This window comes from Melanostigma gelatinosum (genome assembly GCF_949748355.1).
Source record: "Melanostigma gelatinosum genome assembly, chromosome: 6".
In the NCBI taxonomy this organism is placed as follows: Eukaryota; Metazoa; Chordata; class Actinopteri; order Perciformes; family Zoarcidae; genus Melanostigma; species Melanostigma gelatinosum.
The window spans coordinates 3,402,733-3,428,076 of record NC_136639.1 but is presented as its reverse complement, the minus strand read 5'-3'; the positions used below and the strand labels follow the sequence as shown (position 1 = coordinate 3,428,076).

Genomic DNA, 25,344 nt, shown 5'->3' with positions numbered 1-25,344 from the left:
GAATCCCGCTTCAAAACCTTTTTTTTTTTTATATATAGAGGTTCCCTTTGTAGGTTCAGATCAGTCAGCAGCAGGTCCACAGCTGTGTTCAGCCTCGTGGTCGCTGCTCTCAGTCGACCTCTTCATCGGAGACACGCGTGGCTGAACCGTAGAAGAGATTTAATACGGACGCTTCACTGTGGTTCAGATTCAGCCGCACAGCCTGGTGGTGCTGCTGTCACGACGGCAGAATGAGTGACATTTAGAAATGCGTTGCTGCTGTGACACAAACACACCAACACCGCGTGTGTGTAGCTCTATCTGCATGTTCTCCAGCTGTAGCTCTGATCCTGTTTCTCCTTTCAGCTTTCCACTAACCGCTTCTTTCCCTCTGTCCTCCTTTCTTTCTCTTCCTCTAACCTCTGGTGCTGTCTGGCTGCTCGTCCTCGGCCTGGTCCATCTGCGCGGCTGCGTGTGTGTGTGTGTGTGTGTGTGTGTGTGTGCGCAGTCGTGCGGAGCAGGTGCCTCCCTGCCTGACTCATGAGACCTCGCTGCCCTCGCCGTGGGGCACGCCAGCACTCGCCAGGAAGAGGTAGCTACAGCGCTCTGCCACTTTCCTCACCCTCACCCCTCACCTTCAGTCGCCACTGACAGCGCCCACTAGTGGCCAAAGAATGATCGCCAACTGCTCCAACGATCACAAGAATCGTTTTCGCAAATCATGAAAATGTTGAGAGAAAATTGCAAACTGTGTGTTTTGTGCGACCAACAGTCTAAACATTAAAGATTCAAACTACATGAAGTAAGAGCTGAAACTATTAGTCAGTAGATTTATTAGTTGATCTACAAAACAATGAACCCCCCCCCACTCCTCCCTCGCCCTATATATATGCAGAGATCATTCTAAGCTAACAGAAGCGATTCTTCGTCTCAAGTGATTATACTCGAATGAAGACGTAGTTACGAATATCATATTCCACTTCTGCTAATATATCCCCCTAAATGCTACACACTGTGCCTTTCATTTAGATTGGCAGATTCATCAATCATGAAAATCTTTAGTTGCAGCCTATGAATCACATCAAATCAGCAAATCCTTACATTAAAAAAAAGAAAAAAGAAGCTGGGACCAAATTATGTCGTGCATTGTTGCTGATCAATAACTTCAACAAATGAATGTATTTTCTGTTGATCAACTAGTTGATTCAGCGACTAGTTGGTTTCATCAACTATAAACTCTTCAACCTCAATTTGCTGTAAACTTAGAAACGCTCAAATATATTCTGGATTGTGTTGATCTCTTCTGCTTCCTAATACTACTGTGGTGTCATGTCACAGACTAAAGCGAAGGATCTTCTTCTTGTTCACTGTCGAAACACTCGATGTGAACCACTTCTCCAGGAAACGTGAACAGACTCCGTTAAGTTGCTCTCAGGCTGAAGAAGCCTTTTCCTTCTCATCACATTCCTCGTCCCGGTTCCTTTTTCCTCTCTTTCCTCTCAGCTGACGTTTCTCACACCTAAACCCAGACTCTTGGAATTTCATTTAAAAGGAAGAGAGAATGTACTCTGCCTCAGTGAGCTACAATGACTGTGAAGCTGGTGGTCTGGACCCGCTGCATATTCGTGAGGAGGAATAATGTGACAATTATAGAGAATTAAAGCTTTTCTTTGTGGACTTAATTGCTTTAAAAAAACACAATTCCTACCTCACTACCATCATTCAACACCCTAACATGTTACTTTGTGTGGATTACGAAACAGTTTTCTGTTCTCTAAATGATCTCAGCACTCAAAATGTGAGCAAAGCGTGACGCTAATTGCTCAGGATTTGCTTGGTTTGATTCAAATGAAAACATCTCCCGTGATTTAATCTCCGTCCAAACGATGCTCGGCGGCTCCTTGTCGCCTCGAACCAACATGGCAGCAGCTTGCGACGTGCAAATTGCAGCATTCAGAGTGCTTCCACCGAGCTTTGAACATTTTCTGGGAAACGCTGTAGCTGTAAATCTGAATATTTAGCAGCCACAGTTGCATATTTCACAGTAAAGTCGGGCCTCCGAATAACGGTGGAGGGTTTGAGGGTAAACGGACGAGCAAGTGTTTTTATCCCACCTCAGATTGAACTGAAAGGGATTTAATGTTCCTTTAATTATCATATTCTCATAACCATTATTAACGGGGATCAGCAGGGTTCACCGTGGCAGAACAAAATGCTAAAGTAATAATAAAATGATTGTGGTGTTACCGCGTCTTGCTCGACAAAAAGACCCCTAAAAATAAATATATCTGCGTTTTCTGGAAAGCACTTAATGGCCGACCTTTTCTTATAAATAACTCTGGTTTGACTCAACTGGACTGAACTAAATGTGACCTTCTCTCTCTCTGTGCTCCCAGACAAGGCTACTACGGTACGTCGGGCCCCCCCGCCCCGGTCAAAGCCGTGACAGACCTGAAGCTCCACTTGGCCAACACCTCCCACCCGGCTTTCTCCCCGTCTTCGTCTGACATGGTGGTCATCCACCCGGGGGCCGTCCTGGCCATCCTGGACCTGCTGCCCTCCGTCTGCTCCGACAGCCAGCCGGAGGTGAGGAAACACGGGAAGGAAGTGTGCTCACGTGCGCTTCCTGTTAGAGTGGGTGAAGGGGTTACGTGCAGGGCAGGGATGTCAGACACCGGGGCTTTACACACTCAGTCATGTGCATGTGTCTTTAAACTAAAATAATAATACATTTTGGTGAATTTAGAACTCTTTAGATAATCACCAACTAAATGGCTGAAAAACTTCAGGTAACTTCAACATATTTACTGAACAATCCTGTAAATCAAATATGATCGTGAACACAGAAATCCTCTTTGTGTTTGCCCTCCAGCACGCTCTGGACCTGCAGCTGGCCGTGGCCAACATCCTCCAGCTGCTGGTGAACAGTGAGAGGAACCAGCAGGTGCTGTGTGAGGCCTGCCTCCACCAGCGGCTGTTGCAGCGCTGCAGTCAGGCCCTGGGCGACGAGGACCATCCGCTGCACCCGCCGCTGCAGAGGATGTTCGAGAGGCTGGCTTCTCAGGCCCTGCAGCCGATGGCGCTGAGGTACTGGACCTGGCTAAGATTTGAACCTCTCTCATGTGGGTTACTACAACCCTTACAGATATCCCTTTTTAATGGCGGTATTAAATCATGGCTGAAAGGGACCCAACATCGTTCTCACACCTTATTCCCCCGTAGACACACCTGCAGTGGGTATCTTGTGGATGTGTTTTTGTGGATTTATTTCTTTTCTTTTTTTGTTATTTTTAAAGCCTCCTCTGGACAGGTGTTGAAAATGAGCATTTTGATACAAACACTAAACACCGTGCAGCTGGTCTTTGTGCATACATTCGTTATACAATCCTAATGCTACTCTGATGTCCATATTAAAATGATCTAATCTCAAGTTAATTACCATAAAAGTACTTTCCCAGCTCCAGCAAAAAGAATACATAACATTTGGCCTGAAAGAAGCTTCGGTTATTACTTTTAAAGAGTTTGTTTTGCCTCAAGAATTCACACGGTGTGTTTTTGTAACAATTCATGTTAAGATAACCTTTTTCATTTACAAGAAATCCTTTTGAGCTGAATGCTACTGTTAGCATGCTAATAGGATACTGCTAACATGCATGTTAACGTGCATAAAAAAGGGACGTTAGCATGCTAATAGGATACTGCTAACATACATGTTAACGTGCATAACAAAGGGACGTTAGCATGCTAATAGGATACTGCTAACATACATGTTAACGTGCATAAAAAAGGGACGTTAGCATGCTAATAGGATACTGCTAACATACATGTTAACGTGCATAACAAAGGGACGTTAGCATGCTAATAGGATACTGCTAACATACATGTCTTTTTTTGCTAGTCGACAGCTGAGATGACAGGAAAATTCATTGGCGAGAGAGATGGGAACTAAAGTTCTCCAGCCACTGGGGAACCGGCCCACTAATATGCTAATGTCAACATGTTTACAGTACAATATTTAGCATCTTGCTGACATCTACACATTTAGCTTTCTAATGTGCTAACTTGTAGTTTTACCTAATGAGATGTGCACAGATGGGTTTCTGGTCTGAGAAGCGTAATCTGCTTTGACGGTGTGTGAAAGAAAGACGCTGCGTATGCAAACTAAACTGAGCCCTTCTCATTTTCCGCTTGACTAGTTAAGTGAGATGGGAGATTGGGGTTTGAGGAAACGGGGGGGGAAAGTTATTTGACGTGCACCCGGTTGGCTCTTTTTATATGTAAATCCCTGGCTGATACCCCCCCCTCGTCATTGTGCTGGAGTTTAACATGTCTGTAGCTGTCAATCTGTCTGCCCTCCCTCCTCTCCTGTCTCTCTGCCTCAATCTTGTGCTGTCAGTCTTCGTCTTCCTTAATAATTCCTCTCCTCCTTCCTGCGTTTCTTTTTTTTTTTCCTCTGCTGACATCAACCCCAGCTAATGTCCAGAGTCGTTCTGTTTGGACTCGTTCCAGCCGTCGGTGTCGCTCACTGACGGCTGACACCGACCGTCACTTTGCATTCAAGTCAGCCTCATCATTGACTTCCAAACAGACTGAGACATGCCCTTAACCACAGCTGCTGAGGAGCAGGAGTCAACCTGTGATGTAGCTGATGCCTGAACATAGTGCGCACAGTTGGATGGAGGCTTTTAGTCCTTCACAGCTTCCGGAGAACATAGAGGACTCCTTAACGATTGGCTGGAGCCAAATCAGCTTATATCCAAAGTCACGTGACACCCACACATGCATTTGGTTTCTCTTTCACTGTTTTGTTTCAGTGAGTGTGGTCCAGCTCAGTTTAAATCCTGGGCGCAACAAGTTCCACTTCAAAGCCACTGGAAAGATCTTGATGCAGGTGGATGTTGGGTTTGCTGTAACACAGTAATTAGTGCAGTAAATGAGGGCTGATCTAATACTTTCACATACATATGGTGAATTATACTCAAAAAGATTGTACGGTAAGTTTCAACAGTTATGGAATTCGTAAAAAGTCTTTGATTGAAAGTAAATATGAACCTAACCGACTATTAGAGATTGAAAACGGTTGGTGTTTAATTTTCATACACCAGTTAACATTTGGAGTAAAGTTTAGCTTCAGTTCTGTTCGTGTGTTTTTGTGAATATGAATTATGTTCTGGGTCCTTGAAAAGTCATGTTTGAAATGTAGTTGATGAAGATGTGTGTGAACCCTGATAATACAGAGTACAGAGGAACAGGAATATGATATTTGATTCCTCCTGTGTTTTTTCTTCTTCATTGGTTGTGGATTTAATCCCGACTTCCTGCTCCTCTTCCCCTCCAGGGAGTTCTTGCGTCTGGGAAACCCTCTGAACTGCGGCGCCTGGGACAAGAAGCTGCTGAAGCAGTACCGGGTCCACAAACCGAGCTCTCTGAGCTACGACGCCGAGATGAGAAGTAAGACGAGAACAGCTCTCATACGTCACTGTGACGGGGGGGGGGGGGGGTCTTTGAGGAAACGCTGTTTATCAGACCTGTTCAAAAACAAAAAAAGATTGACTGAGGGGCCGTAACAGCCAGGGGCCACTTCAAGGGACATCTCAAGTGTTCTATAATTTAGTTTAATACCATATAAAGTTTTCAAATTAATGTTGTCAAAGTGGGTTTTTACAAGCGTTTACCTTAACTATTGGTTAATTGCTGAATAAAAGTCAGACATTTTTATGTTATGAACGGTAAAAAAAGGAGTTTCTTTTATTTGTAATGGTGCATAGTAGAATTTCTGCTTTAACACATTTCCGGGTGAATAAATAGATTCTGTACAAACCAAGAATGTCGGGACCAAACATTGAATCTGTGGGCGAAGTGTCTTTACACGTAAACCTCTGTCCGCTGCGGTCCTCCAGTACGTCGATGAAATGATGATGTCATTTGGGAGCCATTCCCATCTGCCGTGGTGATGCCGCTTCCTCCTGGGAGAAAGCTTCATTCTGTGCTGAGACCTTGGCAACGGGCCATCAATCTTCCAGCAGTTCTGCTTCTTGTTCTTCTTCGCTCTCTCGCTCTGCGAGCTCATCGGCACCAATCCTCCGGTGAAAAGGCTGTGATTGCCGTTTAATTGCCAGTTGAAATTACCGGCTTGGCTGTCGGGGTTTATTTTTTTTCCAGAAAGGTTCAGATTACTGCAAAGTCGGCTGAACAGCCAGACTTAAGTATGTAGGACCCGGTGCAACTTATTTCCTCCTCAGAGTTGGTGGGAAGACGAAACAGTATGTGATATTATGGTAAACTCTCCACTTTGAATGCATTAACAGCAATGTTTAAACAAATTGTGCACAAAGTAGTCCTGTCAGCCGCCGATTAATCTCCAGCCTCGTCCTGCCACCGTGAGTCTAATGCCGACGGTTTGTTTTTCTGTTTACAGCCGTTAATGTTTGTAATTTCGTGGGCTCCTCAGCGTGTCCTAATTGCTTATTGTGTCTCCTCCCAGCTGCGAATGAATTTAGAGTCGCGACTAATTACTGCTCCTTACAAGCTGCCACTGTTAGAACACACCGCTATCTAGCATGGTTTATTAGCCGCCGCTGCTCGGTGTTGTAGTTCCTCCGCTGATCGGATTTGTCTTCGTCGGATGTGCTCTTAATAAATACGACCGGCGAAGTTCATTCTAGTCCTTCGTGGATGACGACGACCCAGGCTTGATTTATTCCTCTTATCCAGTTAGTCTGAAGGCCTTTTAAATACATACTTAAAATATTATTATGTATCTACTGTTCATATTATGCATTCAAAACAAATACAGATGATGGTTTTAGTGCCTGAGCAGAGGGAGATGTGTGTTTTTGAACCGGTCCGTCCTGACTCCACAGACAGCATGACCATGTCCATGGAGGGCTTCGGTCCGGACAGCGTCTTCGCCACGCCGGCGGAGGACAACGGCCAGTACCGCATCAGCCGCAGCCTGGTGCGCTCCGCCGAGGGCAGCACCGTGCCCCTCACCCGAGTCAAGTGCCTGGTGTCCATGACAACGCCCCACGACATACGCCTGCACGGGTCGGCCGTCACGCCTGCGTTCGTGGAGTTTGACACCTCGCTGGAGGGCTTCGGGTTAGTCTGCACGGAACTTTGAGTGTTTACACATCTGGTCGATACAATATGCATTTCTTGTTGCTAATATTTTCCCCAACTTTTCCCTTTTCCCTATTTCGAGTTGCGCTTCTGCCTGAGTCGAAGTCCAACGTTCACTCTTCTTTTTGCTCCGTTTTGGTCTCCACCTATTCGTGAGAATAATATCTGGCTCTTTAGCTGCTAACTGCTCCACCAGCTAGTCTTTACATTTTTAACACAGCTGCTGGAAACGAACCGATGACGGCGCTGAGGCTGAACCAGACGGTAATGGTGCTATAAAACTGAAACAACGAGCAAAAAGAGGCTAAAAACATGCGTAAAGCTGAGAAGAATCGCTGCACCGAGCTCATCCCTTCACCTTTGATTTTTCGATTCATTACATCTCGTCATTTGATCCATTATTAATATAATGAATGGACCAGTCTTCGTTACTTTAACAAGCTGTTGCAGCAACAGATGATGCTCGTCCTTTGTAAACCTATTTTCTCTGAAAAATCTTTTTCTTCATGGTCTTTTTTCTCACCACTGACACACACACACACACACACACGCCTCAGGGTGCCGCAGGCTATTTTAACCCTGCAATCTAACAGGTTGTGTTTTTTGTTTTTTTGTACCTCTCTGCGGCGACTGTCTCAGCAGGAGGCTGTTATTCGCCTCCAGTTGTGGAGCTGCGCATACAAATAGGCTCATTTTCCACCTTTTATGTCCGACGACGCCCCGCGCTTTGTCGCTGCTGACGGGCTCTGCTGCACTCGGTCGCATGTTAGCTGCTCGGTGAATGTCGGGGGTCAGTGGAAATGTCGGGGGTCAGTGGAAATGATGGCGCGTTGGATGTGACCTTGGTCAATTCGCCCACACACGTTCAGCAACACATACGTGCACGAATGTAGCGCTGACACGCAGTAAACAACTGTTGACATGTTTTATTCTTCATTAATATTCATAAGGAGGCAGGTTTAAGAAAAGGGTGGACGTCTTGCAAAAGGTCGTCGTCGACGTTTTGTGTCAGTTCAGCGGCAAAGAGCCAACGATTATTTCCTGCGACTACCTGACCAGCATTGAACAGCGACGCAGCATCTCTTTGATTGGCCTCGTGTGTGACGCTGTTGCAGAGCAAGGCAGCAAAGGGATGAGTTGTGAATTTCAAATGAACTAGTCTGTTAGACCTTAACTGTCTCTGAATCTTTTGCACATTTTCCCTTCAAACACAGTTTCAAGAGCAACACACACACACACCAGCCACACACGCCAGATTTGTACCCGTCGCACACACACCAGATATGTTTTTCAGATGTCTTATGTCGAGGTACACAATCCGAGATGTGGTAAGTGAAATTGATAAGATGGCTGGAGCTGGGAGATGAAACGGTGGCATAAGTTAACGTGGCATTAGGCAGCATCCTGCGTCTACCAGCACCAGCGTGCCCCCGGCATGCTGTAGGTGGTTTGATGTCATCATTCCTGCTCAATGTTGAGCTCCACTTACAGTTCTGTGGTTTCTCTTTGTTCTGCTTCTGTTTCTCTCTGTTCGGTGAGTGTGGCCGCTGTCCGTGCTGGCGTTGATGTTGTTTGTTTGTTGGAGTTGATAATATACATTTATGAAAGTAAATGCATCACGTCGTCCTGAAACAGAAGCAGTGTTTCAACCACAGCTCACAGTTTTTATCAGTGTACGGTTCGTTCAGCTCATGCTGAGCCTTCACTCTCAGCACAATGCCACCTTTGGGATCATCCCTGTTCAATGTCGATTGATTTCAGGATGCATAAGCATTGTGTGAAATTTAAGGCCTCGTCCATGTTTTGTTTTTTTGGACATTTTATTCTTTGTTTAAGATCACATTACAGCAGCAGTTCACACATCTTTACTAAGATACTTTTTCAGAATAATCCATCTTTTCTGCTTTTTTCCATTTAATTAAAGAACACAAGATACATACAGAACATAGTGTTTTATTTGAAAGATAAAATAAGCAAAGGACATATATATGCATTTTCCACTTCTCCCAAATTTCCTAGAATTTCATTTCCTTTCTTTCCATTACAAAGATTTCATGAATGAGAATATACTAGTTTTAAGTAGATCGGGTCAAAAGTAATTTCTTTGCTTCTCCAGCGGCTCAGGTCCTCGTGTTCTTCATGAAATAAATAATGCTCATCTCTCTCTGCTCAGATACCAGACTTAATGAGGCGTCTTTCCTTCGTGTCAAAAAAACATCTTCAAAACCTTAACGGCCAGATCAATTCCCTTTGACTCACCCTTTTACAACCCCCCCCCCAGTGACCATATTTCCTGCCTCATAATTTCTCAGCTCTCCGGTTTCTTTTACCCACAAGAACCCATTTGACTCGTCGCAGCCGATACCTCAGAATAGCACATGGAGTTTCTCCTGAAAACACGACGAAGCAGCAGCACACAGGCGACGAGGCGCTTTCTCCTCACCATCAACAGAGGACACACACACACACACACACACACACACACACACACACACACACACACACACACACACACACCCCCCCCCTTCCTCTCCCATCTGTCACCATGAAATATTGATGCCCCTGCTGCTATTAGGAATCACACACAGGCACTCTCTCTTGCACACACGTGTACATCTCCACTCTCTATCTTGCACAACATGCTTACACACACACACACACACACACACACACACACACACACTGGTGCACACACTCACGCAGCCAGCCACCTCACAACCCCCCCCCCCCCCAAGGAAAGGAAGGAAAGGAAAGAATCAGCATAACAAGCTGGTGAAATCCCCGGAGTGTTTTTTTCTGTTTAACCTAATCTCGATGAGGACTAAAAAGACAGCATACATGTTACTATGAAGCAGCAGCAGCAGCAGGGTGGTGGTGGTGGTGGTGGTGACTGTCTGTCTGTTTAACTGAGGACCAGAGTGTCTGCTCTTCAGACGTGTCCTTGAATCCCTGCCAGATTCAGAGACGCTGACCCTGACCCGGGGGCCTTCCTGTCCAGGTGGAGGAATACAAAGACGGAGCCAAAAACTAAAATCTGCTCATTTTGGAGCTCGATCAGCATCTCTTTGAAAAATGCATAATTTACAGATGGCTAATAAAAAAAGATCAACGCAGCCGACGGTTCTGGACCTAAAACACAATTCATATCGGCCTGGTATCACGCTGCAGAAACACACAATGCCTTGTGGGTAATGTTGTGAAACGATTGGTTAGGTTTGGGCAGCGAAACTACTTCGTAAAGTATTTTAAAAAGATAATTTTTGCTGCAAATAAATAAGTAATTTACGACTAAACTTTATCGCCAAAGTTTACTTTTGGTTTCACACGGGACACGAACAACGGTCTCCTGCCTGAGAGTCCTGTTCTTCCTACAAGCCCTCTGTAGACTTTCTCGTTTCTCATACTCGTATAAATGATACATACATATTATACCCTGAACCAGTTACTCGATTAATTCACTTGTAATGAGCGAATTAAAAAACGTTGACATTCAAAGTATTTTGTGTTTCGCAGAAACGCACAATGCCGACGTTCTTTCCCGGTGAGTGGGCTGATTATATTTCGGCCTTTAAGCATCAATTATTTTGTGTTATTGATTAATGTAGTCTATGAGTGTAATCAATTATTAATGATATAAAATATCAGATGAGTTTTTAAAATGCTGCTGTCAATCCGCCCAGAGTCCAGCGGGATGTCCGACCGACCGTCCAAAACCCAAAGATGTTTTTACTTCCTCGGGTTTGAGAAGATGAAACCAGGGAACTGTTGGGCACTTTGTCCAATACAAGATGAGGCAACGTTTACATTCTTTATTTTTCTTATTGTCATCAAATAAAGCCCAAAACAAATGATTTGATCATTCCACCAACTATTGTCTGTTTCCAAAGCCGTCTCTGCCACAGAGCTCCATGGTTGTCACATAAATGACGAGTAAATGCTCTAATTTCCATCTGTTTTAAATTAAGAGTTGCATTTGAAGATTGAAACGATGTATTTGTGATGTTTTTTAAAGCCCCAAGCTGATTGTTTCAGTAGGAACCAGTGAGTGCCTCAGACGAACACATTGTTAGTCTTAATTGGGTCTTTTTATTTGACTTCATCAGTAAACTGACGAATTGTTTCAGCACCAGTTTTAAGTGCTTTATCTTTCGAGACGTTTGTCCGGGGTTTTGACAGTAGTGGCGTTACAGGAGGAGCCCTTCCAGAATTGTGCTCATTTCCCCTGATTTGTCCTGAATTACTGCTGCAGTTTATAATAAAATAAATAAATAAATAAGACAAATGACCAAAGCCTTGAGATAAACTTGTTTGTGATAGACTTGGTTTTTAGTGCTTAGCATTCACAAAGTACCATACCATGGACATCTCGTGATAGTGATTCAAGCTTCTTGCCGTCATCAGGCCTCTCCTCTCGTGTGCTTCGGTTCAGGCCTCAGTCCCTACAAATCCCCCCCCAAAAATCCCCATGTTCATTTCCCAGAGCAGCAGTGTCTTCGGCGCTGTGTCCGGATGATTAGGGAGCAGACAATAGCACCTTTCACCAAGAGGCAGTGAGTCGGCAGAACACAACGCCGACTCACCAGTCAAGTTCTCTGTCATTTTTTGCCGGAATGATTGTCAGTCTTTGTCCGCTGTAGAAGTCCTGGAAAGAGGAGGACAGCGTACGCAGACGTAAATCTTTATCAAAGGAAGGAAAGGTCCATCGTTTCAGCAGGAAGCTTACTGGAGACTTTGAAACCTTTTCATATTGTCATTATAATCAGTACCAGCACGGACCTCAGCTAAAGTGCAAGGAGATGCAACTCCAGTTCCTTTTGGAAACTGGGCCTGAATGTACTCTTTCATCCTTCTCTCATACATAATTAATCCTTCAGTATCAGGCAGTAGAGATTTCCATATTATAACACAAAGCTCCAGTGTCTCCAGCGCTTGAATTACCAGGCTGTTCTCTCCAATAGTTTATCTCGGGGAGCCAGACTAATTCAGCAAACCCGACTACGACACGTGTCAGCTCGTCAGCTTGTTTGGTATCGGTCCCAGCTTCTTTCACCCGATGTAACGTTCGTCTGTCCTGTGTCGTCCCGTGCAGGTGCCTGTTTCTGCCCAGCCTGGCGCCCCACAACGCCCCCACCAACAACACCAACGCCTCAGGGGTCAGCGACGGAGCGGTGCTCAGCGGGATGGGCACGGGTAAGGACGGCCCATAGAAGTTAGAGCATGGAGACATGTCGACTACTTTAAGGACTAGTTGGGGGACTAACGAGAAGCATTCCGTTCGTCAGCTACACTGTCAAACACAGGCAGAAAAAAAGCACCAAAAACTAATCTCACAGCCAATTTCTGTTACCCATTTGTTTTTCTTTGCCCGCATGGTATTAACATGTTCCATCTGTTTAGAAAGGATTGAGGTATAAAACCATTTCTGTACTCGAGCAGTGAAAGAGTAAGAAAAGATTCTAATGTGTGAAAATCTCCTCCTGCTCAACATCCCACCTGTTGTTTAACCACACACACACACACACACACACACACACACACACACACACACACACACACACACACACACACACACACACACACGTCATATATTTGTGTCATCTGTGGTGTTTTATTTGTGCACCATCTTCCTCATGGCTTCCTTTTGTTCCCCTCCTCTTGATTCTCACCATCTTTCTTCTTCTTGGAGCGCAGTGTTGTGTGTTTTTACCTCTCCGGAGTTCTTTCATCTCACACACAGTGTCTGTTCGTTCCCATGTTTCTAGTTTTCATCATTTGTTCATGTGAAAGAAAAACGACGACACCTGAAACCCAAAGAAGCTAAAGATCTGGAGGCAGAGTTCACATTAATGTGACGTTATCGGTTTTCTGGTCCGAAGACTCGTTGAGTATTTATGAAGCACAGCTAGTGGACTTTTCCTCTTGGTCTCTCCTACAGCTCTCCTCTTTTCTCCTCTCCTCTCTCCTCCGCTCCTTTTCTTTTCTCCTCTCCTCTCCTTTTCTCTCCTCTCTTCTCCTTTTCTTTCCTCTCCTATTCTCTTCTCTTCCCATTTTCCTTATTCTCTCCTCCACCTCTCCTCCTCTTCTCTCCTCCTCTCTTATCTTCTCTCCTCCTCTTCTCTCCTCCTCATCTCTTATCTTCTCTCCTCCTCTCCTCATCCCCTCCTCTCTTAACCCCTCCCCTCCTCATCGTCTCCTTCATCACTATCATGTCTCCGTCTGTTTACCTCTTCATCCTTTCCCTCTGCACTCATCCACCCTTCTTTCCTCTTGTCGTCTCCATCCTGTCGACACTATTTATAGACCTCTCTCTTTCCCTCCCTCATCTCTCCCCGTCACTCACATCTTCCTTATCTCCGTCCTTTTCGTCTCATCTCCAGCCCACAATCCTTTTCTTTGTCTTTCTTCCTCCGCTCGTCACTTGTTCCTCCTTTACTCTTTCTTCTCTTTCCTTTCCCTCCATCCTTCCTTCTATTGTCACTTTTTCCTCGTCTCCTTTCTTGCCTCGTTTGTTTCAACCCCTTCCTCCCTTCCCTCCCATATCTCACGCCTGTCTGACCCATATCTTTGGATGACATCATCGAGAAGCTCATTCATCAAACTATCCTCCGTGTGCTCAGGAGCTCACAGCACCTCTGTGGTATCCGCCATCGACTGATATTCATAAGAAATGCATGTATTCCCTCACACACCGTCTGTTTAATGTGTTTTTCCTTCTGTAATCCAAAGAGTCTGTATTCCTTCTACACAAACGAGCAGTAATGTATTGGATCGGTGAACTTACATTGAGCTGGTCTGTGCTCCTCTAAGGCCGAATACTAAAATCAATACTGGCTGATGTGGCTGCAGCGGACGGTGAACGATGGTTTTTAATTTGGTTCTGTCTGATAACCTGTCGAGTGGCAGCTTGGTCCTGAGGCGCAGTGAGTTTGCAATCCTGTGAGGCTCAAAGGCTCGGTCCAACATAGAGTCACTCCGTAATGCTGTCTCCTTTCTTTAAGGCCGAGTGTTGAGATTTATTCTGCGCACCCGGCGGCTAATTCTCAGAAGGATTGAGCGGCTGTAGCGGCCGCTAAACCTGCACAAAAAAAGAGCAAAAAGAAACCGTGTCATTCTCAAAACACCAGTCGGACCACCTCTGCGAAAGAAATCTAGTCTCGTGCTCCTGTGCTTTTTGTACGTAATTAATTAAGTAATTTTCAGACATTTCAGCGCAGAATTGTCCCTTTTCTATGCAAATGAGCCTCATTACAAACACAAAGCGCTAACAGCCACGCGCAGTTAGAGTGAAAGTGTTAGCTTCTTCAGGGACTTGATGGTAACTGAAGTGCATTCATCAGGGGCGTCACAGCAGCGACACTTTCCACCGATCAGCAGCGATCGGAGCCAGACGACGTCATCGTCACGCTCCGATCAAACTGATGTATTTACTGATGCAATAGCAGCTGTGTCATGACAACTAAACGAATGACGCTGCCCTGCAGTGCTCGTGAAGGAAAAAGGGATGAAGAAGATGTTTATTATGTGAACACATCTGCAGAAACGGGGCGAGTTGCACTCAGCTGCACAACGTTTGTGTTGAAATATAATAATTGCGACATCTTTTGTGAACCGGGGCAGATTATTAAAATGATGCGCAATTCATGGTGCGTTCAGCCGTCGGTTGTGAAGCTATTCTGTGTAAATACTGACATCGTTTAGTTTGGGTAGAAGTGATTTAAAAATGATGTATGACTGCAGTGATAGAATGAATCTGTGCAGATGAGATGAAATGACTCACTGATGTATTTCACTTCAAAAAGAAAGAAGTAAACAAAACATTCAACCTCATAGACAAAGTGAGAGTGACAATACAAAGCAAAATAAATCCAAGCAGCTGTAACGCATGAATAATATTCACATCGTACTTATTGCCGCTGTCGTCTCCGTCTCGTCTGTGATATCAAGTCGCTGCCTGCAGCAAGAGCAAACATGCAGTCTGTCCAAACACGACCATGTCTGGCACTCAGTAAATTCATGAAAATGTCTCGCGGGCGGGAAGTTCTTCCAGAGAGCTCCACATGTTGGAAACCCAATATGGTGCACACACACACACACACACACACACACACACACACACGGTCCTTAAGGCAAAAGAATGAGCGTCCTATTTGACACGGTTCAGTGTTGGAGCGTCGATATTTACATGAAGTGGTCGGACCTCCTCTGATCTCTCTCTCCTCCACCTTCCCCTCTCTCTCCTCCAGGGGAGCGCTTGTTCCCGCCCCCGTCGGGCCTGAGCTACTCCACCTGGTTCTGCGTGGAGCGCTTCAGCGCGGCTCCCCAGGCCCACCCGGTGCGGCTGCTGACCGTCGTGCGGCGGGCCACGTCCTCCGAGCAGCACTTCGTCTGCCTGGCCGTGGTGCTGTCCGCCAAAGACCGCTCGCTCACCGTCTCCACCAAGGAGGAGCTGCTGCAGTCCCACTGTGAGTACAGTGGCGCTAAATACCACAACCTGTTCTCTTCACAATGTGGCTTTCAATGGTTTGGTCCATTTAGATGATTAGTTTGTTGATCTATTACACCTAATGAAGCCGTCTCTTGTGGGGTTTGAGTCAGTAACCTAGAGGTCATGTTTTTCCATCAAACAGCTGATGAGTCCAGTGAAGAAGCCTCCTTCTATGAGATCCTGCCCTGCTGCGCTCGCTTCCGCTGCGGCGAGCTGATCCTGGAGGGCCAGTGGCACCACCTGGTGCTGGTCATGAGCAAAGGCATGCTGAAGAACAGCATGGCCACGCTGTACATCGACGGCCAGCTCATCAGCACCGTCAAGGTACAGTCGCACACTGAGGGATGTGTCTGAGCACATGATGGGAACACCGACATTTAGAATTGACCCAATGTTGGATAGATTCCCCTTCAGGGCTGCAACTCAGGATTTATAAGGGATTTTCGACATTATTTTTTCCAGTAAGCGGCTCATAGTTCAGTCCAAACGATGTGAAAAAGAGCGATGGCAGATTATTAACAGCCTACTGCTTCAGATTTGCCAGATCAACAAAACCAAAATATATTTAATTTAAAGCTGAGCAGCAAATTAACACATTTAAAAATCTTTAAACTGGTGAATATTTGGTATTTCCTTCTTGATAAATTACCGAAATGATTAATCGATCATCACAACATTAAATCAATTTAATGACCATGAATCAAGCATTGTTGCCGTACGGTCTCCACTGAGAACGGACTTCATAAAAAGCCTCTGGATGTTTGTTCAATCTAATATTACCATTCAATGAAATAGAAACGAGTTGCCCTGATTCATGTTTGTCACACAGAACCGGTAACAAGTCACAGCATTACACACGTCATCTATAATGTAGATGGATATGAATAGAAACACAGAGTAGATATCTGACCGATCTCCTCACATACATAGGGACAACAGATGCTAATTAGCTTCTAGCTAACTCTGGTGCAGTTGGTTTTAATTGCATGCTGTCCCGTGGAAAATGAAATGATAAAACGTAAACTCTGTTTTTAAAGAAACCCTCGTTGCAGCTGCTCTGATGGGGGATTTCAGCTCAGAAACCCATTAGTAAACCAGGCGTTAGACCTGAACCTTGCAGACTAGAGATGTGGTTTAGTGACTTCAGATTGCCCTCTGAGATTAGAGCGCACCAGACCACAAGTATCCGCTTCCTCTCAGCGCTGCTGATGACAACGGCTTCATTTCCTGCTGAGGTCGTCACACAGGAAACGACTCGTACGTTTCTTATGCGTCCGTGTGCATGTAAGAGGGGACTGGTGGTTTTGTGGGTTTCTGTAAAGCACAAATCTTCTCCTACTAGTTTCTAACAACAGGAAGAGTAGCACTCATTAATCAGCCCTCAAACTCATTAATGATGAATAGTGAAGAGATGAGACATTGTGCAGTGTTTTCACTCAGTTCTTCAGATTGCCGCCATAAAACTCATGAACCCCGACGTTAAAATGACACATCTCAGCTGTACCTTCTCCCTCTCTCCTCCAGCTCCACTACGTCCACAGCGCTCCGGGCGGCTCCGGCTCCACCAACCCCCCCGTGCTGAGCACCGTCTACGGGTACGTGGGGACGCCGCCGGCCCAGCGCCAGCTCTCCAGTCTGGTGTGGCGTCTGGGGCCCAGCCACTTCCTGGAGGAGGTCCTGCCCGCCGCCAGCGTCGCCGCCATCTACGAGCTGGGACCCATCTACGTGGGCAGCTTGCAGGCCGTCTACCTGCCCTGTGAGTGGCCCTCAATCCTCATAGTCTTTCTTTTAGTCGCCAATCTTCTATCTTTTCTAACCTTTTTTTTTTATACCTCAGGTAAAGACTCTAAGACGGAGGTATCTCCGGCCTCCCCGGTGGCGTTGGTACCGGAGGAGAAGGTGTCCTTCAGTCTCTACGCGCTCTCCGTCTCCACTCTCACTGTGGCCAAGATCAGGAAAGTCTACAACAAACTGGACAGCAAAGCCATCGCCAAACAGGTCAGACATCACCACTGCTCGGTAGATCCAAAGTCAGCATACTAGGATTGTATTTTGGGAACTTTGTCAAAAGAAAGCATTGAGACTGAGATGAATGGAAAGCAAAATATAGACGGTTTTCACCTGAATAAAGCCAACGTTTAGTTTTTTTTAATTGAATTATTGGAGAAACTTTTGCTGGTTTGTTCCTTAAAGCTGCTGTTTAAAATAGTTAAGATTGTTTCTCCTTAAAAGGTAATGATCTGGTTTATTGTAAAGATTTACTGTGAGAATTGTTTATAAATGAGCATTTCCACATCAGCTGCTCACTGCTGACTCAAACACAGACCTGGAGCTCACAGCGGAGCGTTATCGGGGACATTTTCTACCGTCTCTGGGCTGACGGGACAGGAAAACGAGCACCGTCACGTTTTTCAGAATTTTGGCGTCAACTTAAAACCGAAGTGTCCATTCTGGATATCAAGGAGTGCAATATCAGCAACAAAATGTACTTCACCCAGCCTTACATGATATACACAATATATTCTTGAAGTTCCGTTTGAAAGATTGATCACAACAGATCATATCTGTCACTAGTTTGCACACACACACACACACACACACAGACTGGTACATACTAGCGTATATATATGCAGTCAGTACTCGCTTGAATGCTCACACACACGCATATATATGCAGCTAGCACACCATCCTATTGTGTGTGTGTTTGAGCTCCAAATGAGTTCCCTCCTCCGTCCTTATCTCTCTCTCCCCACCTGTCCAGTTATTTCCCAGCCTGCACTGCTCTCCCCCGCTGAGCCTCGGCTCTCGGCGACCCGCGGGAAGCAGCAGCAGGCGGCGAAGAAAGAAGTGCAGAAGCAGCATTTCTGCTGCCGCGGGGACGTGTTGTAGAACGGGAGGAGAGCCGTTCACAGTAGAATACGTCGGTGTTCTTGCTTTAGAAATAACGTTGTCTCTCGTTTCTCATTAGAACGAGGTAAATGATACACACAGGCAGTATTTTTCACACCTTTCTCACTCGCTACATGACGTTAAAATGAATAAATCAAGTATTTTCCGGTGGAGCGTCTCCTTCTTTTCCTCCCGACTTGCTAAATTGGTCCCATTTTTCATTTTAAGTGGCTGAATAAAAGCTTTCTAGAAAGGTCACACCTTGATACAAGACTGCAGCTTTCAACACGAACATCTGATGCTCTTTATGTCGCAACATCCCCAACAAGCCGTGTGCAAACCCTCCTCAGAGCAAAACAAACAAATCTGGAAACAAAGACTACAGAGGATGAATTTGACAAATGAGAACATCAACATCGTGTGTTATTTGGTTTCTTAACTCGAGGGTGTGGAACACATTTTAGTTCACGGGACACATACGGCCCAGTTTGATCTCATAAGGGCGGGACCAGGAGAACAGTTGCATCATAACCTATAAATAGCAACACCGCCAAAGCTTGTCCTTTCTTTTAGTGTTCGGAAGAACAAGAACATTCTGGAAACCTGCACAATAAACGAAAAAGCCATCACAAAGCAGAAGAGTTGAGATGTCCCGATTCATTCATCATTTCGTCATTCATTTTCTGTGTTCCTCACAAATTATTGTATCTTTCGCCACGACGAGTCTGATTGTGGCGCCGTATATATTATTTTCTTTGAGCATTGAAAGTTGCTGCGAACACACCAAGCACACTGCTGTGCATTTTATAAACAAATTGTAATTAATGACTTTTCACAGTCATCCACTACATGCGGCCGGGTCTGACACCCCGTCTCAACTGAGCATCTTCCCTTCCTCTGTAGCTCACTGTGTCCTCTCATGAAAACGCCACTCCGGTCAAGCTGATTCACAACGCCGCGGGCCACCTCAACGGGCCAGCGCGGACCATCGGAGCGGCTGTCATCGGATATTTAGGTAACAAAGTCCTAAAGTCAGCAGCTAATCCTGCGTTTCAAATGGTCGTGTTTATACTGCAGCTGTACTACGTTTGTCATCCCTTCAGGCGTCCGCGCGTTCGTGGCCAAACCCGTGGCCACCAACCTGCAGTATGTGGGTGGGGCGGCGGCCATCTTGGGCCTGGTCGCGATGGCGTCAGACGTGGAGGGGCTGTACGCTGCCGTCAAGGCTTTGGTGTGTGTCGTGAAAAGCAACCCGTTGGCCAGTAAGGAGATGGAGCGCATCAAAGGCTACCAGGTTAGATACAAGCCACCGGTCACATGACATGCGCTGACTTTATGCATCTAAACACCTACGACTGTTCACTTCCTGCACAATCTCAAACTGAAAGCTCATAAGTTTGGTCAAACTAAGATGTTTTAATTTGGATAAAGATGCAGCAGAAATGTGACGTGGTATTAAATACAATGCAATGAGACCTGCTGGTTAAAACCTTTTTTTTTCGGTCCCTTCTGCAGCTGCTGGCTATGCTGCTGAAGAAGAAGCGCTCGCTGCTCAACAGCCACATCCTCCACCTCACCTTCTCTCTGGTGGGGACGGTCGACAGCGGCCACGAGACCTCCATCATCCCCAACTCCGCCGCCTTCCAGGACCTGCTCTGTGACTTCGAGGTGAGGAACGAATGGAACCAGTAGATGCTGATGAAATAAAGTACTTCTTCACCAAACTCATTCCATCCGACAGCGTTATTGCAGTCGAGCGGTTGAGAGAGCCATTTTAGTTGCAGGTGTACTTTGGGATGCACAGGCTGCTGTGACCGAATGAGGGGAAAAAAGTAATCACACGGCGGTTGAACCTTTTTAGAAACTGTGTTCCTCTGTGCCGAGATGTCACCTCGTTTGTGTCGCCTCAGCCTCAGCCTGCTCCTTCTGCTCCTCAGGTCTGGCTCCACGCTCCCTACGAGCTCCATCTGTCTCTGTTTGAGCATTTCATCGAACTGCTGACAGAATCCAGGCAAGTGTTCAAAAACTTCCAAAATGACTCAAAAGTGAATCGTGAGGTGACTCAAACTCCGATCTGACCCGTGTGCCACCGCTCTCTGTGTTCAACAGCGAGGCGGCCAAGAACGCCAAACTGCTGAGGGAGTTCCAGCTGATCCCCAGGCTGCTGCTGACCCTGAGGGACACCTCGCTGTCCCAGCCGACCGTAGCGGCCATCGGCAACGTGCTCAGCCTGCTGCTGCAGGGCTTCCCCAACCCATACGACCTGCTGCGGTAAACACATGTTCACACGTCCTCAAAGCGTAGACCTGTTGTTAAATCTAACTCACGCAGGATAATGGAACAATGGAACATGTCAATTACAAGAGGCAGTTTTGCATTTGTTCAATTGTATTTGTTTGCTTGCTGTCAGAAGACTGAGGAACAGAAATCAAAATCACAAAGTAAATATAAAAACGTTGCTTTTTGTTTGTCACCTCTCAGGTTCGGCCAGTTCATCTCCTCTACTTTGCCAACATTTGCCGTGTGTGAGAAGTTTGTCATCATGGAAATCAATAACGAGGAGAAGCTCGATGGAGGTAACAATGAATATGTGGAACTACAGAAACGGGTGTTTTGAATCATATTTGGTTCGTAAAATGTATAAATATATGTTGTTAGCCATATTCAGCTTATTTTGGCTGTTAACCCGACTGATCCCCTTTTGAAAACGGTTTTGTGTCTCCAGGTAATGACGATGATTTCGGCGGCCTCCTGTCAGCCAACCTCATTCTGCTGAGAAACCGGCTGCTGGACAACCTGCTCAGACTGCTCTTCACCACCAAAGAGAAGTGCACCGTCAACGCCCAGTGAGTGCAAAAGCCTCCTCACACATCTGCTCACCCTGAAAGCTTTAAACCTCGACCTTTTGACAGAACAGTACAGCACTACCAGACACTTTGCACAGTGTGCAGCTGTTCATTGATACTAAACTTTCATCTGAAATGGCTGTGAGAGTAATGAAATAATGACTGCAGGGCGTGCGAGGAGCTGGTGCGGACGCTGGGCTTCGATTGGCTGCTGATGTTCATGGAGGAGCACCTTCACTCCAGCACGGTGACGGCGGCTCTGTGGATCCTGGTGGTGCTGCTGTCCAACCAGTCCATCCTCAACCGCTTCAAGGAGGGCCTGTGCGGAGGAGGCTGGCTGGACCACACCGACTCCGTCCTGACCAATAAGATCGGCACAGTGCTGGGTGAGTGCACGGGCCCGGTGGGAAGGCTTCACGGCCGCAGTTGCACAAGCACGGTTGATTAAAAAACAAAATCTGAGACACAGTGTCGACTCTGAAGTTGGATTGAGTAAATTCTAGGCAGTGTTCATGGAAGGACGTGTGCTTGATATTAGCTCAAATTATAGTTTTAATTCTTTAACTGGAGACATTCCCCACATCCAGAGTCAGAAGCATGCCGTGATGATGTGCAGCGTATGTACTGTATGTTGTAATATGGCTCAGCAGACGCCTCTCCTCACTCTGGCAACGCTTTCCGTCGGAGTTGGCCGTCGTTCAGTAAACAGAAAGCTGCGCAGTTTGTGCGCCTCACAGCCAAGGGTTCGTCTTCTCATTTTTTGCCTCCCTGCTCTCCCCGCCGCTGCTGCTGCTGCTGCGACCGTAGTCCCTCCTGAGCTCAGTGGTTTTCAACCTGGGAAATTAGCTTTCTCTCGACCGGAACTTTTTAAGCTCTAATTATTCACGATTTAAGACAAAATGACGGATGTGCTCTCTAGTTTGTGTGTTGGATTCCTGTAAACTAGCTTCCAACCTCCTCATCCCACCAGCCTCCAGGTTGAGAACCGTTGACCTTGCTTATGAACACCTCGCTGAGTAGTGACATGGCCTAACATTAGCATTGTCAGAATGTGTGCTATCCAAATGAAGCCCTTAGATTTGGAGTTTGTCATTCAACCAAATCCTATTCTTTGAAATTATTTTTGCTAGTGCTCAGTTTCCAGTTTTAAATCCTGCCTGATTAGCTCAGTTAGAGATTACCGTCTTTTGGTTATAACCGCCTCCTCGATGAACCCGCCCCAACAGCCGGTAGACGCCCGTAGTCGGAGGGCGCGTCCGGTAAACAACCACCCGCTTTATTCCCTCTTCAATCCCTCCCCTCTAGGCTTCAACGTGGGGCGCAGTGCTGGTGGGCGCTCCACGTTGCGAGAGATCAACCGGGAGGCGTGCCACTTCCCAGGGCTGCCCGTGCTGCAGACGCTGCTGCCCAAACACACCAACGTGCCGGAGCTCTACTTTCTGCTCATGGCGCTGTTCCTGCAGCAGCCCGTCACCGAGCTGCCGGACAGCCTGCAGGTACATGTTAGTACACACCTACTTTCTTTCTTCTTCTACGTATGTTAATGGTTCTGCAGTATTATGTTGAGTGTGATACACTCAGAGTTATGGAAGCCCTGAGCAGCCAGTGAGAGAAACTAATATTCTGGTGATCCATTTTCTAAAGATGATCTTGTTAAAAAAAGTTTCAGCGGATGAACTTTGTTGTTTTTATGAGGATCATTTGTCATTGTTTGTTGTTGTGATACTCATTTAGGCCACAAGAGGCTGAAATGCACCCCCATGTTCTAAATAAGACTGAGAGCGTTCAACTTCAATTGCATTTACCGTGTGAACACGCACTATACGTGCCGTGTGTTTAGAGTGCATGGAGAAATAAAAAGTCACCCGGAAGAAAACATGACTGCTGTTCGTCCTATTTAGAACATGGAGTAGTGGCGCACTTCAGCCCCTTGTGGCCAACATGAGTCTTACAACAACAAACAGTTCAAAAATGATCCTGAAGAAACGAAACAAAAATCAACGATGAACGATGACTCCTTTTTCACCTTTTTTATACCGAGAGAAAACTATTTCGATCAGACTTCAATCAAATGAATTATTCAAACTTTTAAAGAAAAGCGTTTAAAGAACTCAGAAAATGCAGTTTTATTTTTTCTCACTGGCCTCTCAGGGCTTCCATAAAGATCAGTAAATATTAAATAATAAAATGTGACTGTAATGTACTCGATTCTGTCTTCCTTTAAATTAAACTCACTTTAATAAAAATAGTTCTTCTGTGGGAACGATGCAGTGGAAAATGGGGACATTGCCTTTGAGGCATTAACTAAGATTACATACGTTGAGTAAAATGTTCTCTGACAGCTCAACAGCCATCAGAGTCACACTGTAGCACCAAACCCGCTGTTATCCAGCACGACTAACCAGCCATCAGTAGAATAAGCTGAAATGCATCAATTGCAACATTAACCACGTGAAGAAATACATTCTCGATGCCAGACATGCAGATATTATCAGTTTTCAGATGTCAAAAGAACACATAGGAGGAAGAACAGTAGCATATAATAATATGTATTGCGTTTATCTGACTGTATATTACCCCAGTGTCTGTTTGCCCTCTCAGTTTGACCTGGACTCCATCTGGACGTTCATCTTTGGCATACCGACCTCCAGTGGGACCGTCGTGGGCTCCATCCACAACGTGTACACCGAGGCGGCCTTCCTGCTGCTGGCCATGCTGCGCAGCATGCTCAACCTGGTGAGAAGCGGCCTCCAGCCGACACAAGATTAGCCCGGCCGACCTCTTGCTCGGTCACTCTCTTCCCTTCCTTCAACATCGTCTCCTCGCCTCTGCCACGGTGTCCAGACGGAGAGTACAGAGCGAGAAAAAGTTGCTTTAAGGCTGAAGAGAAATGTGACGAATTAAATCCGACACCTTTTCCCAAAAGCAGATTACGTTTGAACACGCGTCTTGTTTGCTCTTGTTCATGAGTCCTTTTTAAGTGGTTCTTTATGTCTGATTTCACAGCAGTTGCTTGCTGGATTCTTTAAAGTCGTCTTTCTTAAACTCCGATTAATCCAACAAAAATGACTCGGCACACGTGCTGTTTTCATCCTCACTCATCGGCACACTGGGGAGTTTCTCAGGGAATCTCACGGCGCTCGCTGCTCGTTGCTGAGAAGCTTCAGACGACCTCCTGGGACCCAAACGCCTCTCCCACTCTCTCTCTCTCTCTCCCGCTCTCTCTCTCTCTCTCTCTCTCTCTCCCTCCCTCTCTCTGTCTCTCGCTCTCTCTCTCCCTCTCTCTCTCTGTCTCTCGCTCTCTCTCTCACGACTCAGGCTGCAAGTAGTCTGAATGAACACGGATTGTGTCGAGTCAGTGCTTGATTTGTTTTCTTGTGCGTTTCTTTGTCTTCCAGCCGTGGCAGTCGGAGGAGGACGGCTCCTGGCTGAGGGAGTACCCGGTCACCCTCATGCAGTTCTTCAGGTATCTCTACCACAACGTGCCCGACCTGGCACCCATGTGGCACAGTGCCGAGTTCCTCTGCGCCCTGTCAGCAACCGTCTTCCCTTTCAACATCAGGCCCTACTCTGAGATGGTACGGCTCCACATTGTTTCCAGAAGCAATAAGAAACCTGTGACTAGAAGGACTTTGAGCAACTCGAATAGCACAAATCTCTTGTCTCACGACTTTAAATCAAAGCGCAGTCGTCTGTAATTGGGTTTGAAGGCAGAACATCTCATCACCAGAGCAAGTAATCACAGGTTATTGATCAGTAACCCTAGAAACCCACTGCAGATATATTGTGATTCTCTCTTATGGGGCAACAACTGTAAGTTATCGTCCCTTTGGAATCTCATTTGAAACCATTGGCACTGTAATCTTAACTGCTTTAGTTTCAAGAACAAAGTGCACGACTCTGCAGTTTTCCTCAGAGCAAACATGTGTTTTCAGACGTTACTTGTCAAGACAATTGCTTGGCTTCACTGTAGGATTGGACAATAGAGATATGTCTGTTTTCTGTTACAGAATAGTATCATCT

General features: G+C 46.0%; 1 protein-coding gene across 1 annotated transcript in view; it reads left to right on the top strand.

The window, feature by feature from the left end:
- wdfy3 (WD repeat and FYVE domain containing 3) overlaps window positions 1–25,344 on the top strand; it is a 72,441-nt gene that overhangs the window by 27,045 nt on the left and 20,052 nt on the right. Inside the window, 21 exon segments of the mRNA XM_079270892.1 lie at window positions 488–571; window positions 2,376–2,565; window positions 2,852–3,066; window positions 5,318–5,430; window positions 6,843–7,080; window positions 12,191–12,291; window positions 15,345–15,563; window positions 15,729–15,910; window positions 17,111–17,342; window positions 17,424–17,584; window positions 19,379–19,490; window positions 19,579–19,769; window positions 19,991–20,143; window positions 20,413–20,486; window positions 20,585–20,746; window positions 20,957–21,051; window positions 21,201–21,321; window positions 21,490–21,707; window positions 22,627–22,817; window positions 23,923–24,057; window positions 24,720–24,899. Coding sequence (XP_079127018.1) covers window positions 488–571; window positions 2,376–2,565; window positions 2,852–3,066; window positions 5,318–5,430; window positions 6,843–7,080; window positions 12,191–12,291; window positions 15,345–15,563; window positions 15,729–15,910; window positions 17,111–17,342; window positions 17,424–17,584; window positions 19,379–19,490; window positions 19,579–19,769; window positions 19,991–20,143; window positions 20,413–20,486; window positions 20,585–20,746; window positions 20,957–21,051; window positions 21,201–21,321; window positions 21,490–21,707; window positions 22,627–22,817; window positions 23,923–24,057; window positions 24,720–24,899 — 3,367 coding nt within the window.